The sequence below is a fragment of the Falco naumanni genome, chromosome 1 (assembly GCF_017639655.2).
Source record: "Falco naumanni isolate bFalNau1 chromosome 1, bFalNau1.pat, whole genome shotgun sequence".
Lineage (NCBI taxonomy): Eukaryota > Metazoa > Chordata > Aves > Falconiformes > Falconidae > Falco > Falco naumanni.
In genome coordinates, this window is record NC_054054.1 from 107,004,518 (window position 1) to 107,016,925 (window position 12,408).

The 12,408-nt window shown below is 47.0% G+C and overlaps 1 protein-coding gene across 4 annotated transcripts; it reads left to right on the forward strand.

Annotated features, from left to right (window-relative positions):
• The first annotated feature begins 77 nt into the window (after positions 1-77).
• Positions 78-9,148, forward strand: SERPINF2 (serpin family F member 2). 4 transcript variants are annotated; one of them, XM_040615527.1, is made up of 9 exons: positions 78-163; positions 2,292-2,355; positions 3,113-3,175; positions 4,220-4,637; positions 4,951-5,094; positions 5,297-5,500; positions 6,329-6,471; positions 7,063-7,267; positions 8,080-9,148. In XM_040615527.1, exons 2-9 carry the CDS (start codon positions 2,296-2,298, stop codon positions 8,403-8,405), a joined length of 1,563 nt encoding a protein of 520 aa, XP_040471461.1. In that variant the 5' UTR covers positions 78-163; positions 2,292-2,295; the 3' UTR covers positions 8,406-9,148. The 4 variants fall into 4 exon arrangements, with proteins under 4 accessions (XP_040471461.1, XP_040471444.1, XP_040471454.1 ...); XM_040615510.1 differs by lacking the exon at positions 78-163 and adding an exon at positions 1,078-1,184; XM_040615520.1 differs by lacking the exon at positions 78-163 and adding an exon at positions 1,698-1,824.
• The last annotated feature ends 3,260 nt before the right edge of the window (positions 9,149-12,408 follow it).

The following is a 12,408-nucleotide window of genomic DNA, read 5'->3' on the forward strand; positions in this document are numbered from 1 at the left end:
GAAGCTGTGTGCTGGAGGTGCCCGGGTGCAGCGTGGTGCAGGGCTGGGCATGCTTGCTGCAGCTCTCCTGCACTGGCAGCCAAGGGTAGAGCTCTGCCTTCAGTCACCTCGTGTTCCTGGGTGAGCTGGAGTGGGGATGCTGTGAAGATGCCCTGGAGATAAGGTAGGACTTCGCAGGGACTTTCCAAGGCGAATTAGCTCCCCAGGTTGCAGCGGTATGTCCCAAAGTAGTTTCTGGCTATTGAGCTTGGACCTGTCTCCTTTCCACTCTCCCAGAGTCTGGGGCGAGTTTGGGAACCAAGAGCTGCTGCAAGGAATGGATGACTGAGAGTGCTGCAATCCCATCAGCATTCCCCGCTGCTCCTTAGTGACTCCTCTTGCACTGAGGACGTGGCCAGGATCACCATCGCTTCTGCATACGGCACAAAACTGCACAGCACAGGACTGCTGGAGTTCTGCCTGTTCCCGAGCCTCTCCTTCCATGCCACTGCAATGTGTGCGTGCTGCGGAGCCCGGCACCGAGGCCAAGTCCCCCGGCAGAGCTCTGGTGCGTGCTGTGCCCCAGGGGAGGTACCAGCTGCTCTTGGCTCAGCCCAGCCTAAGCATCGCCGCCTCCTGCTCGGGTACACAGCCACGGGGCCTTGGGCACCAGCCATCTCTTAAAACTGGTGCCTCGTGCTTGCTGCAGCAGAAGCAGCTGGGATACAAGGAGTAAAGAGCTGGGGTTTTCTGCAAAGAAAATTCCAAAACCAGTGCCCTGTGGCAATAAATAACAACCCTATGATTTCACTAAAGGTTATGAACAGAAGAGCACATTCCCAGCACAGGGAGAATACGGAAAACTGAGCCCCACTACTAGGGACAACTGACTTTGCATGTTACTTCTGCTTATGGGAGTTTTGGAACTGGTAAACTCAGTGTTAACATTGTCTTGAGAGTACAGCAGTCCACAGTGTCTCCCCATCTCCAAATACACCACAAATTCACTCTTATACCCCGAACAAATGTTTAACCGGATGCCGTAGGTCAATATTTGCCTGCCAAATTCTGAAACGGGGTGGTACCGAAGGTCGCTGTGGCGAGTAGGAGGGGTGGGCTGGGCAAGAGGCTGTGTCTGCCCCACACAGAGCTACTGGCTGGGCTAAAGCAGGTGCCAGCTCCAACGTGGACATGAACAGCCTCAGGTAAGGGACAACCAAGCGAGGATTTGACAGTAAATGGGGGTTCCTGCAACAGGCAATAGCTCCTCTCTGGGAAAGGGGTGTGTGTTTGTGAATTTGGCAGACAGTTAAAGGATTGGCACCACCAGGAAGGAAAGGGGCATTCAGTTATGTCTGGCTGTGGGATTCGGGGTGAGGAGGAATGAAATGGCCTCAAATTTTGCTTTTTCCACTTGGTAACTGGAGTTACAGCCCAGCAGTTTTGGGTGAAAGCAGGGATTGCTCGGAGAGTGGAAAGCAGCCCCAGGAATTGTGTATGGCAGCCATGCCCAGGGCTGGGCTTTGGCATAGAGGCTTTATGTCAAGAAGAAAAATGTTATTTCTGTTTGAAAGGGAAAAGTGGCAGGGTGAAGCAGTGGCCAGGGAACGGGTGGGGTTTTAACTGTGACCCTAGAAGCCCTGGTCCCACTGTCCCATACAGGAACTGGAGTGCGGGGGTGGGAGAGGCTGGGTTTGCCAGCAAAGTGGGAAAGCAAGTGCTGGGAAGGGGAGGACTCTCTGTACCAGGACATATTGCTGAGAAACTGCTCTGGTATTGCATTTTCTACCTGCAAAGTCCCTCCCAGACAGCACTTGCTGAGTGCCTGCAGCCCCACTGAGGCAGGTTAGTATCCCCTCTCCCAAGATCCCAGCGCACAGCTGAAGATGCTGTGCCCGTACCGTGGCGGTTTGCATGGGAAAGGAGCAGAGGCTCTTGTTTTCTTCCAGAGGCACAGTGTGTGCAGGACTGATTAGGGAAATACCATTTGCAATCCAGAGAAATAAAGAGCAACGGGGTCAGAAATGCAGGATCCAAGCAGGAGAGCGTCATGTAGGAGCCTGGCTGTGGTTGCAGCTCTGCTCCGATGCGGGTCCCTGTTCCTCTCTGATTTCGCTGCCTTGGCGTTGGACCCAGGAGTCCTGTGTTGTTGCTTTGCAGCATTGTTCATCTCCCTATTGCTTTCTGCAAGCTCCTGTGCCAACCTGTTTGGCCAGGTTGGTAATTTTCTCCCTGTAGACCTGAACAGGCTCAGCTTGCTGCTTCCAGGCAGCTGGAAATAACTTCTCTCTCGGCTGGTCCTTCTGTTCCAGAAATATGGTGTTCCTCTGGGGTCTGTGGCTGCTCTGCCTATCTGCTCTGCACAGTCACCTAAGGGTAAGTTGCTTCAGTCCAGCGATGGTGGGGGCCTCCGTGTTGTGGGCACAGCCCCCTCCCCAGCCAGCAAAAGGCAAGGGGAGTGAGGTGGCTCACTTGCACCAGAGCATGGGGCAAATACAGCCTGATGCTTCTGCGTGAGAAGCCCTGGAAAGCAGACGGGTGGAGGACACTGCTGCTCTGCAGTGGGGTTAGCCTGTGCCTCAGTGCAGCAAGGTTTCTGTTTTTTTTTTCCCCAGCTAAAATAGGTGTGGATATTCTCATTATTCAAGTGGATATCTGTAGAAAATCTTTGCAAACTTGGCTTCAACTGTACTTAGTGACCATGACCTTGAGGAGTTAACAGGAGGTTGTTTAATAACAGCTTCCCCCCGCCCCCCTCCCCTTAAATCTGGATCACTGTCAGATCCGAGATTGCAAAATCGTACTGCTCACTCTCCAGAGGATACATTATTTTGTACCCTTCTGGCCTGGTCCCTTTCTGAACAAATCCAGTATCTGCAGTTCCTCCCAGTCCCTGCTCATTTCCACCTCCCCATGGTGTCCCCCACTGCCTCTGGGGGGGGGTGTCTGCATCCTAAAGCCTTGCCTGTGCTGTAGCCAGGCTGGTGCCAGTCTCTGACCTGGCCCCATGGGAATGTGTTAGGATTGGGAGCAGAAAAGACTGACTCTGGAAATTCAGAGGAGATTACCTGGGACCTGACAACATGTCCCACATCATTTCCTTGTTTGTTGTTTCCCCCCCTTCTCCCTACAGTTTTCTTCAGCACATGCCATGGAGCAAAAGCATCTCTTCTTAGACAAAGATGGGGAGCTGAAGGTAAGCAATGACTGGTTCCACCCAAGGGGATTGAAGTTATGCTGTGGTATGTGCAATGGTTATAGGTTTGTCCTGAGATAGGATGAGCCCAGGCAGTAAAACTTAGCAGTGCCAGTGCAATGAGAAAGTCCATCTTTTTGCAGGCTTCCCTCCCTGCTGCTGCCAGTGCTATGCTCCTTTGTGTTGGAAGCTCCAGCCTAAATAACTGGGCAGCGTATGGAGTAAACACCAGTAGCTGGTGTGTACAGGGACTGGCAGGTGAATTATTTAATTTCTGATTGATAAGGGAAGATGAGAAAAACAGCTAGCTATGAGGGTGACAGGGAGAAAGACCGATAGCTGATGCTACCCATCGAGCCTGGCTCTGACAGTGCAGCGCTCCCGCGGTAGAGGAATGTCATCTGGATGCAGGTGGGAACAGAGAGATCTGAGGCAAAAAACATGTTTAAGACCATGCAAATGTGAGGACAGTAGCAGCAGTGCTATAGGCTAAAGCTTAGAAAACTGGAAAATGAGGAAATTTGGAGATAAGAGGGATGGAATGGAATAAAACAGACAAGTCAAAAAAGAGACTGATGCCTAGAGGAGGATTTGAGCCAGAATGGATCAAGACTGTGACAGCAGCAGAGGGTGCTGACCGATGCACGAGGCAGATAGGCAGTGCTAAAATATGTGAAAGGAGGAGGTGAAATCAAGGTTGAGGATGATGGATCTGCAAATGGTGAAGGCATCAGACATGGGCTGGTGGTTCTTGCCCCCAAAGCATGCCTGTTGGGCTCATTTGCCTGGGGCAGGCCCTGACAGCAAGCAGAGGAGGATCCCTGCAAGACCCTCACTTGGTCCACTTTCACAGGACACAAGACCTTCTGTCTTCCAAACTCACGGAGGTGCTTTTACCCTCAGGGTTAAAAGGTAAACTGAACTGAACACACCACCACAGTAGAGAAGCTGGAGGGTTTTCATTTAGGTGTGCAATGAAGCCCATGAAGGATGGTATTGCTGTGCCCCTGCTTTCTCAGCATTATCCTTTTTGTTTCTCCCCAGGACGTGAAAAGCGCTGGAGTTACACAGCCTGCTCTGCTGGGAGCCATCCCAACCCTGCCGAATGCAGAGCCGGTAGACTTCACCTATGACAGCTTCCAGGAGATCGATGGACCCATGCTACCTTTCACCATCACCCCACCAGGCACGAGGAATGACAGGAACCCAGAAGATGAAGCTATAGCTGGGGCTGTGGGCTGTCATGAACAGCAACCATCTGGGAATATTGACTCTTCTGAAGAGGAAGGAGAGGCTGAAGATAAAAACTGTGAGATGACTGGGAAGAAAAGCCAGAGGCTAGCAGATGGCTTGATGAGATTCAGCATTGATCTCCTGAAGGAGGTCCAGCTGGAGTCCAACAGAACCAATGTGATCCTGTCACCCCTCAGCATCGCCCTCGCCTTGTCTCACCTGGCACTGGGTAACTTCTTAGTTACAAAAGCACTGTTCCCTGCCCTTCCCTGTACCCCCTCGTGGAGGCATTAGGAACCAATGTGCAAAACATAAAGATTAAATACTGCATCTTCCACTTAATCGTACTCCTGCAGCTTTAACTAGGTACAATTAAAGCTGCCCTCCATGGCCCTGCTGAGGCTCCTACTCAGGTTTCTCCAGCCTCTTTTGTAAGCCGCAGAATGTTTCTGTGGGCATTCTGTGGACACAGGAGGCAGCTAATGTCCCTGTTTTCCATTACATGGGCAGGACCTAACAGGAATTTGACTTTGCTTTTTTAGGAGCAGCAAATCAGACAGAGAAGCATTTACTGGAGGCAATGCACGTGGAGTCAGTGCCCTGTCTCCATCATATGTTGGGCACTCTTCGCAGAAGGCTCACAGAATCCACCCTCAGCCTTGCGTCACGTCTGTACCTGCAGAAAGGTGAGAGCTGGCACGGGGGCATCTGAACTGGTGTAGGATAAAACTCGCGGTGACAGAGAGTGATGGAAGCACACTGCTGTAGTGGGAGATGTCTCTGTTTCCCCAAGCACTCCTCCCGGGGATTGTCATGCCACTGACTGAGCCACTAAGCAAATTTTTTTAATGTCTGATGACTTGACGTAGAATTCTTCTCCTCTGCCAGGATTTGAGGTGAAGGATGAGTTCCTGGAGGACTCAGAGAAATTTTACGGAGCAAAGCCCGTGACCCTTTCTGGGATCAGTGAGGATGACCTCGCAGCCATAAACAAGTGGGTAAAGGAAGCAACTAATGGGCAAATACCCACCTTCCTACAGCAGCTCCCTGAAAACACAGTGGTGCTCCTGCTCAATGCGATCCATTTCCACGGTGAGCCCCAAAGGTCTTACTTTTCAAAAAACATAGTTAAAAATCTACTAGGTTTCTGCAAGCACTGTGGCTGAATGCATCTCCTTTCATTGCTTCCTGCTAGTCAATCTGCTTGTTCTTTTCTTGTACATCTGCTGTTCCTCTTGCTTAGATTTCTTTACAGTAATGATTCCCAACTCCTTCACATGTGCTAAAAATGTTACCTGACAGCAGAGCCAGAATACATCAGGTGGAACCTGCAATATTTTTGCCTTCTGGTTCAGGATCCCAGACAGTGGCACATCACTGCTCATCTTAACCAGGTCACATGTAACTCACTACACATCAATCACAGAGCTCGCAGGCAGCTTCTGTGGATTTCTTTCTGACTACAGCACAGTGGTCAGGCATATCTTCCTCTTTTAATTCCCTGAGGGTTGTGCATCAAAACACAGACAAAACACTTACTTCCAGTGTGAATCTGCAAATGTTTTAGCTTGGTCTTGGAGCACTGTTTTACCTTATGTGGCACAAAGCCAATACTCCTCGTATTTCAAAGCGCAAACATCCATGACTTTATCTCCATAGCCTTCAGTAATCTCCCACACTGAGGCATGAGAATTAATCCTCGTGCTTTTTGTCATTCCATAGTCCCTCTCTGGAAGATAAGAGCTTCCCACTGTTAACAGCTTTTCCAGCACTGTACTGACTTATCTTCACTGTATTTCTACCTGCCTGGTCACTATCTGCCTTGCTGGAGAATTCGTGATAGGAGAAGTGTCAGCTAGGCAGTTTCTGTTTTCCTACCCAAATTTAACTTTGTTGATTTCTAAACTTGTATTTTGATAGGGTTTTGGAGGAATAAATTTGATGCTAGCTTCACTGGGCCTGATGTATTCCACCTTGACAATGAGTTTGTGGTCCCAGTCGAGATGATGAAAGCCCAGAAGTACTCCCTGAGCTGGTTTACACTGGAGTCACAGGACATTCAGGTAGGGCTCTATTAGAAGCATTATAAATTTTGATTGAAATTTCTTCTTGCTGTGGTATTTTACTGACTGCAAGTATTCTCTCCAAAAAAACAAATGTCTTTTAACAGGCATAGCACACAAAAATTTAATAAGGATCCTTTGTCCTTGCTTCTAGCCAGAATGTTGAATCTTCACTCTCAACCTCTAGGAAAACCCACAGAGATATTCCCACTAAGTGGGAATTAATGGAGTTTTAAAGCCCTGAGTTAAAGATAAATGAGGATATATGGGAAGGAGTTCCCTCAGATAATGTACTGTTGGAGCCCTTCAGAATACAGCTACTGCCAGAGTGGGTACAATGTTTGTGCATGCAGGCTTCCACTGCCATGTGCTCCACCTTTACCAGTCAGTAGCTAAATACCAAACCCTAATGCTGTTACTCCAACAAACTTTCTCCTATGAAGAAATCAGATACCCCCTTCCTACCAGGCTGTTTTTGTCCAAGACGTAGACTGGCTCTGTAGACCAATAAGAAAAAGACTAAATTAAAAGCATCACTTTCTGGACTTTCCTTCCTCTTCCATAAATTCTTCTGGTTGGTTTTATTTCCAGGTGGCCAAGTTTCCCTTTAAGAGTAACATGAGTTTTGTGGTCATTGTACCAAACCAGTACACTTGGGATACCTCTCATGTTCTGGAGAACTTCCCTTATCGACAGCTATGCAGGCTTTTCCCCAAAGAGGTACCCACCGCAGTGAAGATCCCCAAAATAAAACTGGACTATCAGCTGGAACTCAACAAGGTTCTCGGTCAAATGGGTAAGGCCTCTAAGAGGATCTGCATGGAATAAGTGAAGCTGATCAAGCTATATGGCGTCTGTTCACTGACACTAAAAACTGCCATCCTTGTTTCTAAAGCTGTGCCTCACACTTGCTCCAGATAACATCCAAACTCTTTCATCTCTTATTCCTCTCCTCCTCCTTACTCTGCTTGCCTAGCACCAAATGTTTTGCTTCAAGATGATACTACAGAGAAAGCAGCATTCACAGTTCCTCACAGTCTTTACAAGTTCTTCCTATTCCCCTTTTTATAGCCGAGACCAACTTCATCCTATGCAACAACCTTTATCCCTTTACTTTGTCATTTCACATAGTGTCTAGGACGTAGAAATTGCCAAAAGAGAGAATGCAGATCGCAGAACGTGGAATTGAGAGCTTACTGAAATAAAACACCATGCACTGCATTTCCAGATGAGAATCAATAGTTCACTTTGTTTTGCTGAATTGCTTAAAAAATAATCTCTGTAAAAGTGTTTCCAGCCTAGCAAGAAAGAGCCTTCAGACTTGCCTCTGCTTTTTAAGGAAGGCTTTAAGTTCTTATGCTACTATTCTAAAAGATGTGGACAAAGCTTGTGAAAACTGTTCTGGTTTTGGCACCCTCAGTTCTCCATACAGAGAGGGACTGGGGCTCCTGGTTGGACTGCAGCTTTTGTTTGTTGCCTGCCAGTCCTCCATGGTGGACAACACACGTAGCAACAGATTAGGGAATTGCTTTCTTCAGACAGCTTTGAAAAAAACCTGACCTGGTGGCACCAACTGGGAATTGTTGACTTAGTCTCATTTCTCTGCAGGCCTCCGGGAGCTCTTCACAAGCCCCAATCTCCAGAAGATCACAGACGAACCTCTCTTCGTATCCAGTATACAGCATCAGTCTACCCTAGAGCTTAAAGAAGATGGGGTGGAAGCATCTGCTGCTACCAGCATCGCAATTTCACGCTCAGTCTCTGCCTTCAGCCTTGACAGGCCCTTTGTCTTCATTATCTTTGAAGATGAAACAGGCATCCCGCTTTTTATAGGCAGTGTCCAGAACCCTAACCCTAATGCTGCTCCCCAGATAAAAGCGCCACGGGACTCACACGAAGCAACAGATGTCAATGAGTACCCCATGCCTAAATGAGAGAGGAGCAGAGCCTAAGCATTCTGGGACTGCTACCTGGCCCTTTGGACTAGCTAAGAGAGGCCTCCTGTCCTTGGAGACCTCCCTCTGAGGCCACAGGAGGCAATCCCTTGCTGTTTTCCTTTACAGATCCCTAGAGATCAGTCCTGGGATAGCCCATTCCAGCCTCTACGAGCTGCTCCAGGCTGGGGTTCCCCTCTGTCGAACCTGAAAAGCTTGTTCTGCCTGGATTTCCCTTCCAGGGCTCTCAGTCCTGGAATGGAGACTTCCTTGTCCCCAGACTCTTATTAGAGTCTTTATTAAGTTCTTGTAGAGTCCCCTGTAGCCTGGAATCATCATTAGCATCTGGCAGCTTGGACAACAGCCAGAGATATTAATATGGCTCTTCCTTCCGCAGTTCCTGTGAACATGTCTCCCTCAAAGCATTTCTCTGAAAACCGTCTGTACCCACCTAGAAAATGACCTCTAGATCCAACTAGACTAGTAACCAGTTGTCTTCTCTAGGATGCGTCACAGCCATTTCCAGGCACGGGCTCTTCTCAAAGATTCCCTTTTCCTACTCCTTGGCTGTTGGGATCTGATGTGGCAGGGTCTGCAGCAGGAAACCCCTTTAGATCCTTATCTACAGGCCTTTTCCTGGGAAACTGTAGGTTCTTGGGTAATGCTAGATTTTTCAAGACATATTTTATAAAGTGTTTTTTAGTGATTTTTATGTTGGCAGAATAATAAAGAGTAAAGCAGAATATATTTGCTTAAGGTGTGGCATTGAAAGACCCAACAGAGAAATGAAAAAGGCACGTGACATGAATAATTGCGAAGATTAGGAGGAAAAAAGTCTGGGTATGACAAGACAGAAAGACAAGAAGGGCTCTTGTGAAGGATGTGCTTTTTGCTGCACCTCATCACAGAGGACAAGAGGGGCTGTGAGGTGAAATGACTGATCTGTACAGACTGTCCAAGGACTGAGTCCAATGAACTTTGGGCATCTCACCTGCAGAATGTGCAGGGAACACTCACTGGGTCAAACATGGCTTTGTGAAATGGCAGAATTCCTTGGATTAGGGTATGAACTCTGTGGTGTAGGGATAGGAGGGTATTTTGCCTGTGAGCAGCAATAAGCAGGGATGTGATGGTCCTTAACCTCTTTCATGGGCAAAACCTGAGCATTACTGGTATCTACTACTAGAAAGTTCAAAGATGCTGATCTGGCATCTGCTATCTGCAATTTGTTCTTCTGTTGCGGTACTCCTGGCTCCACAGCACAATGCTATATGGATGGCTGGGATAGCTTCCAGGGGAAGGAGGAATGTATTTTGACACCTGTAGCTGAATGTCACTGCTTTTGCCCTGTTTTGGCAAAAGGCAATGTCCCGTTACAGCTTCGCTTTTGTGTGAGATGGGCATAGCTCCCTGGGTGCATGTGCATGTCTGAAGTAAGCTACCATGAAAGCCTCTTGAGAATGCTCCACCGCACCAAGCCATCCTACCACTTAAAAATATTGGTCTAACTCACTGCGGCCTGCCATGCTGCAGCTATTTCTGTACAAAACAACTGCTGTCCATAGTAGATTCTGCCTCTGAACTCCTTCAGCTTCTGGTTAAAAAGGAGGGTGCTCTGTTTTTGCAAAATAGCAGTTACAGAGCACAAGAGCCATCCTTCTGGCAGTGTTTTCCTCACTCGGAAGTCTGCCTTCCCTCAAAGGAAGAGGCAGAATGCTTCTGGGAGCCTCCGTCCCTGAATAGTCTGCACCATCTGCTGGAACAAGAGAAGGACTGACTCACTAACCATGAATTTTGGGGATGCAGGAGACTTTGGGGAATAAAAAGTCCTGGCTCAAACCTGCAATTACACATTTCTTGCAGTCTAAAAGGGGAAGAACAGCTAAAGATAATGCCTGCCCCTTCAACCAATGCAAAGGCACTTACCCTTCAAAAAGAGCGTGTAATTATGGGGCCATGTAATTTTAACAAGTAAACCCACAAGAATTCAGCCCTACTATGAGGGCATAGCTCTAGCCCACGGGGAACATTTTAGCTTATTTATTCACACAGATTCATTTCTAACATTAAGAAATACCATCCCATGCCTTAGGTAAGTCTTGTTTCGGCTACTCCAACCTCAGCACTAACCTCCCTAAATTCTGTCCTGTTGCAATGCAACCTGTGCAAAATTTGAAGTGCAAGTCATATTCTTTATGCCTCTGCCCTCCAGCTCCCCCTCTTCTGTAAAGTTTTTTTCCCTCATTCTCAGTTTCCTGAACAGCTTGTTTCTTATTTCCTACTTTTCATCTTTCTGCCATCCCTCCTCCTACAAGCTATTCTTGTCAAACTATTAATTTAATCTTATTTGACAGTACAGCAGCCTTCCATGACTGTGCTTTGCTCAACAAATTATCAGTTACACCAACCTTAAGACTCTTTTTCACTCTACTGACTCTCCAGAAGAGGCAGTTTGTAAAATGCAAAGTAATATTAATGTCTCTGCTCAGGAATTTCCACTTAGCAATGCTAAGCTTTCATTTTGACTGAGCTCTGTTCTGAAAAGACATGACGAGCACAGGGTGTCTGCTCTATAGCTCATCTGCAACACTGGCTGAGAATATCAAGTAAGTCTCAGTATCTTTAATATTAGATGTATTTTTTTCTTTACTAGAGCAAATTCATGTGAATATGATCAGTACTTCCACAGCAGAGGTGAACACTGTTCAGACAGCATATTGCCTACTATCTTGAACACAAACCAGAACAACAGTAAAACGTTTGTATCGATGTAACAAAACTGGTTTAAGCCCTTGCATCTAGTTAAATGAGTGAATTCCCTTCACCTACAGGAATCAAGCTTGCTTTGGTCTATAATAACATCCTATACAACTGCCACTCTGATTTAAATGCTTTAAAACCAAACCTGTATTTAAACAGCTGAGCTTTCATTTGAAGATACAGACGAGATGTAAAAACTTCTTTAGTGTCCCTTCCATAAAAGGCATTTTAATACCACAAATAAGGTATCAAAAAGAGATTAAAACCACCAGAAGATATCTCCACAGCCAACACCCCCATTCTCGGGCCGACGATGGAAGCCTAACAAGTACAAACATCTCTCTGCAGACAATTTCTCACAGAGCAAGCCGAGAAGCAGTTGAAAGCAGAGCTATTACTCTTCTTGTTAGAAAGGGTCACCTTTGAAGCACTGACTAATCACAGGGCAGGCTACCTGATTTGCTTTCCCAGCTTGCAAAAACAGCAGCTAATGCTTCTCTAAAACCATCCTTTCCTCCTCTTTGCTGAGGGGCTGTACGAGCCCAGTGCCAGCATGAGTAACTCCTCATTACCTGTTAGTGGTGAGGCTGGCAGCCCAACAAGGAGATGTCCCAACCCAAGCCTAGACTGGGGGCACTGACATTACTGGCTACAATTTACTTACAGCATCTCCAAGTAGACAAACAGCTGCCCTGGATCAGGCTAGCTACATGTCCAGTTAGCCCAGTATCTTGGCTCTCCCAGCAGCCAGTAACAAATGACTGGGGAAAAAGCAGCCAAGAATGATTAGGGACAAGGAAAAACAACTGTTCTCTGGTTGTATCACCCAGCTGCTGAGTCTGACATTACACCCGACCATCGTTAGCTTTCAACAGACCTGTCTAATTTGGTTTGGGTTGGTTTTTTTCTCTCTAAAATCTATTTATCTTTCATCTTCTGCAATATCTAGTTACAATGAGTTTTACAATGTAATACTTCCGAAAAATACGCTCTCTTGATTTAAATGTGCACTGATGGGTGCTCCCCTAAAATCACCTACTGCAAAAACCTCTGGCCCCTTTTCCTTCTCCAGATCATTTCTCATTCTGTAAGCTCCTACGACATTCTGTTAATTCATCATTTTTACCAAGAGCTTTTTAGTCTTCTTTTTGGCCAAAACCTTTAAGCCAATTATGTTAATAACTTTTTGTTAACTAGTAACTACCACTGGGTAGAACTGCTCAATGTCTTCCCCTTAACTGCT

Coding starts and splice junctions, on each gene's coding strand:
- SERPINF2 (XM_040615510.1), top strand. Junction 5,095..5,296: donor ACGTCTGTACCTGCAGAAAG/GTGAGAGCTGGC, acceptor CTCCTCTGCCAG/GATTTGAGGTGAAGGATGAG. Junction 6,472..7,062: donor TGGAGTCACAGGACATTCAG/GTAGGGCTCTAT, acceptor TTTTATTTCCAG/GTGGCCAAGTTTCCCTTTAA.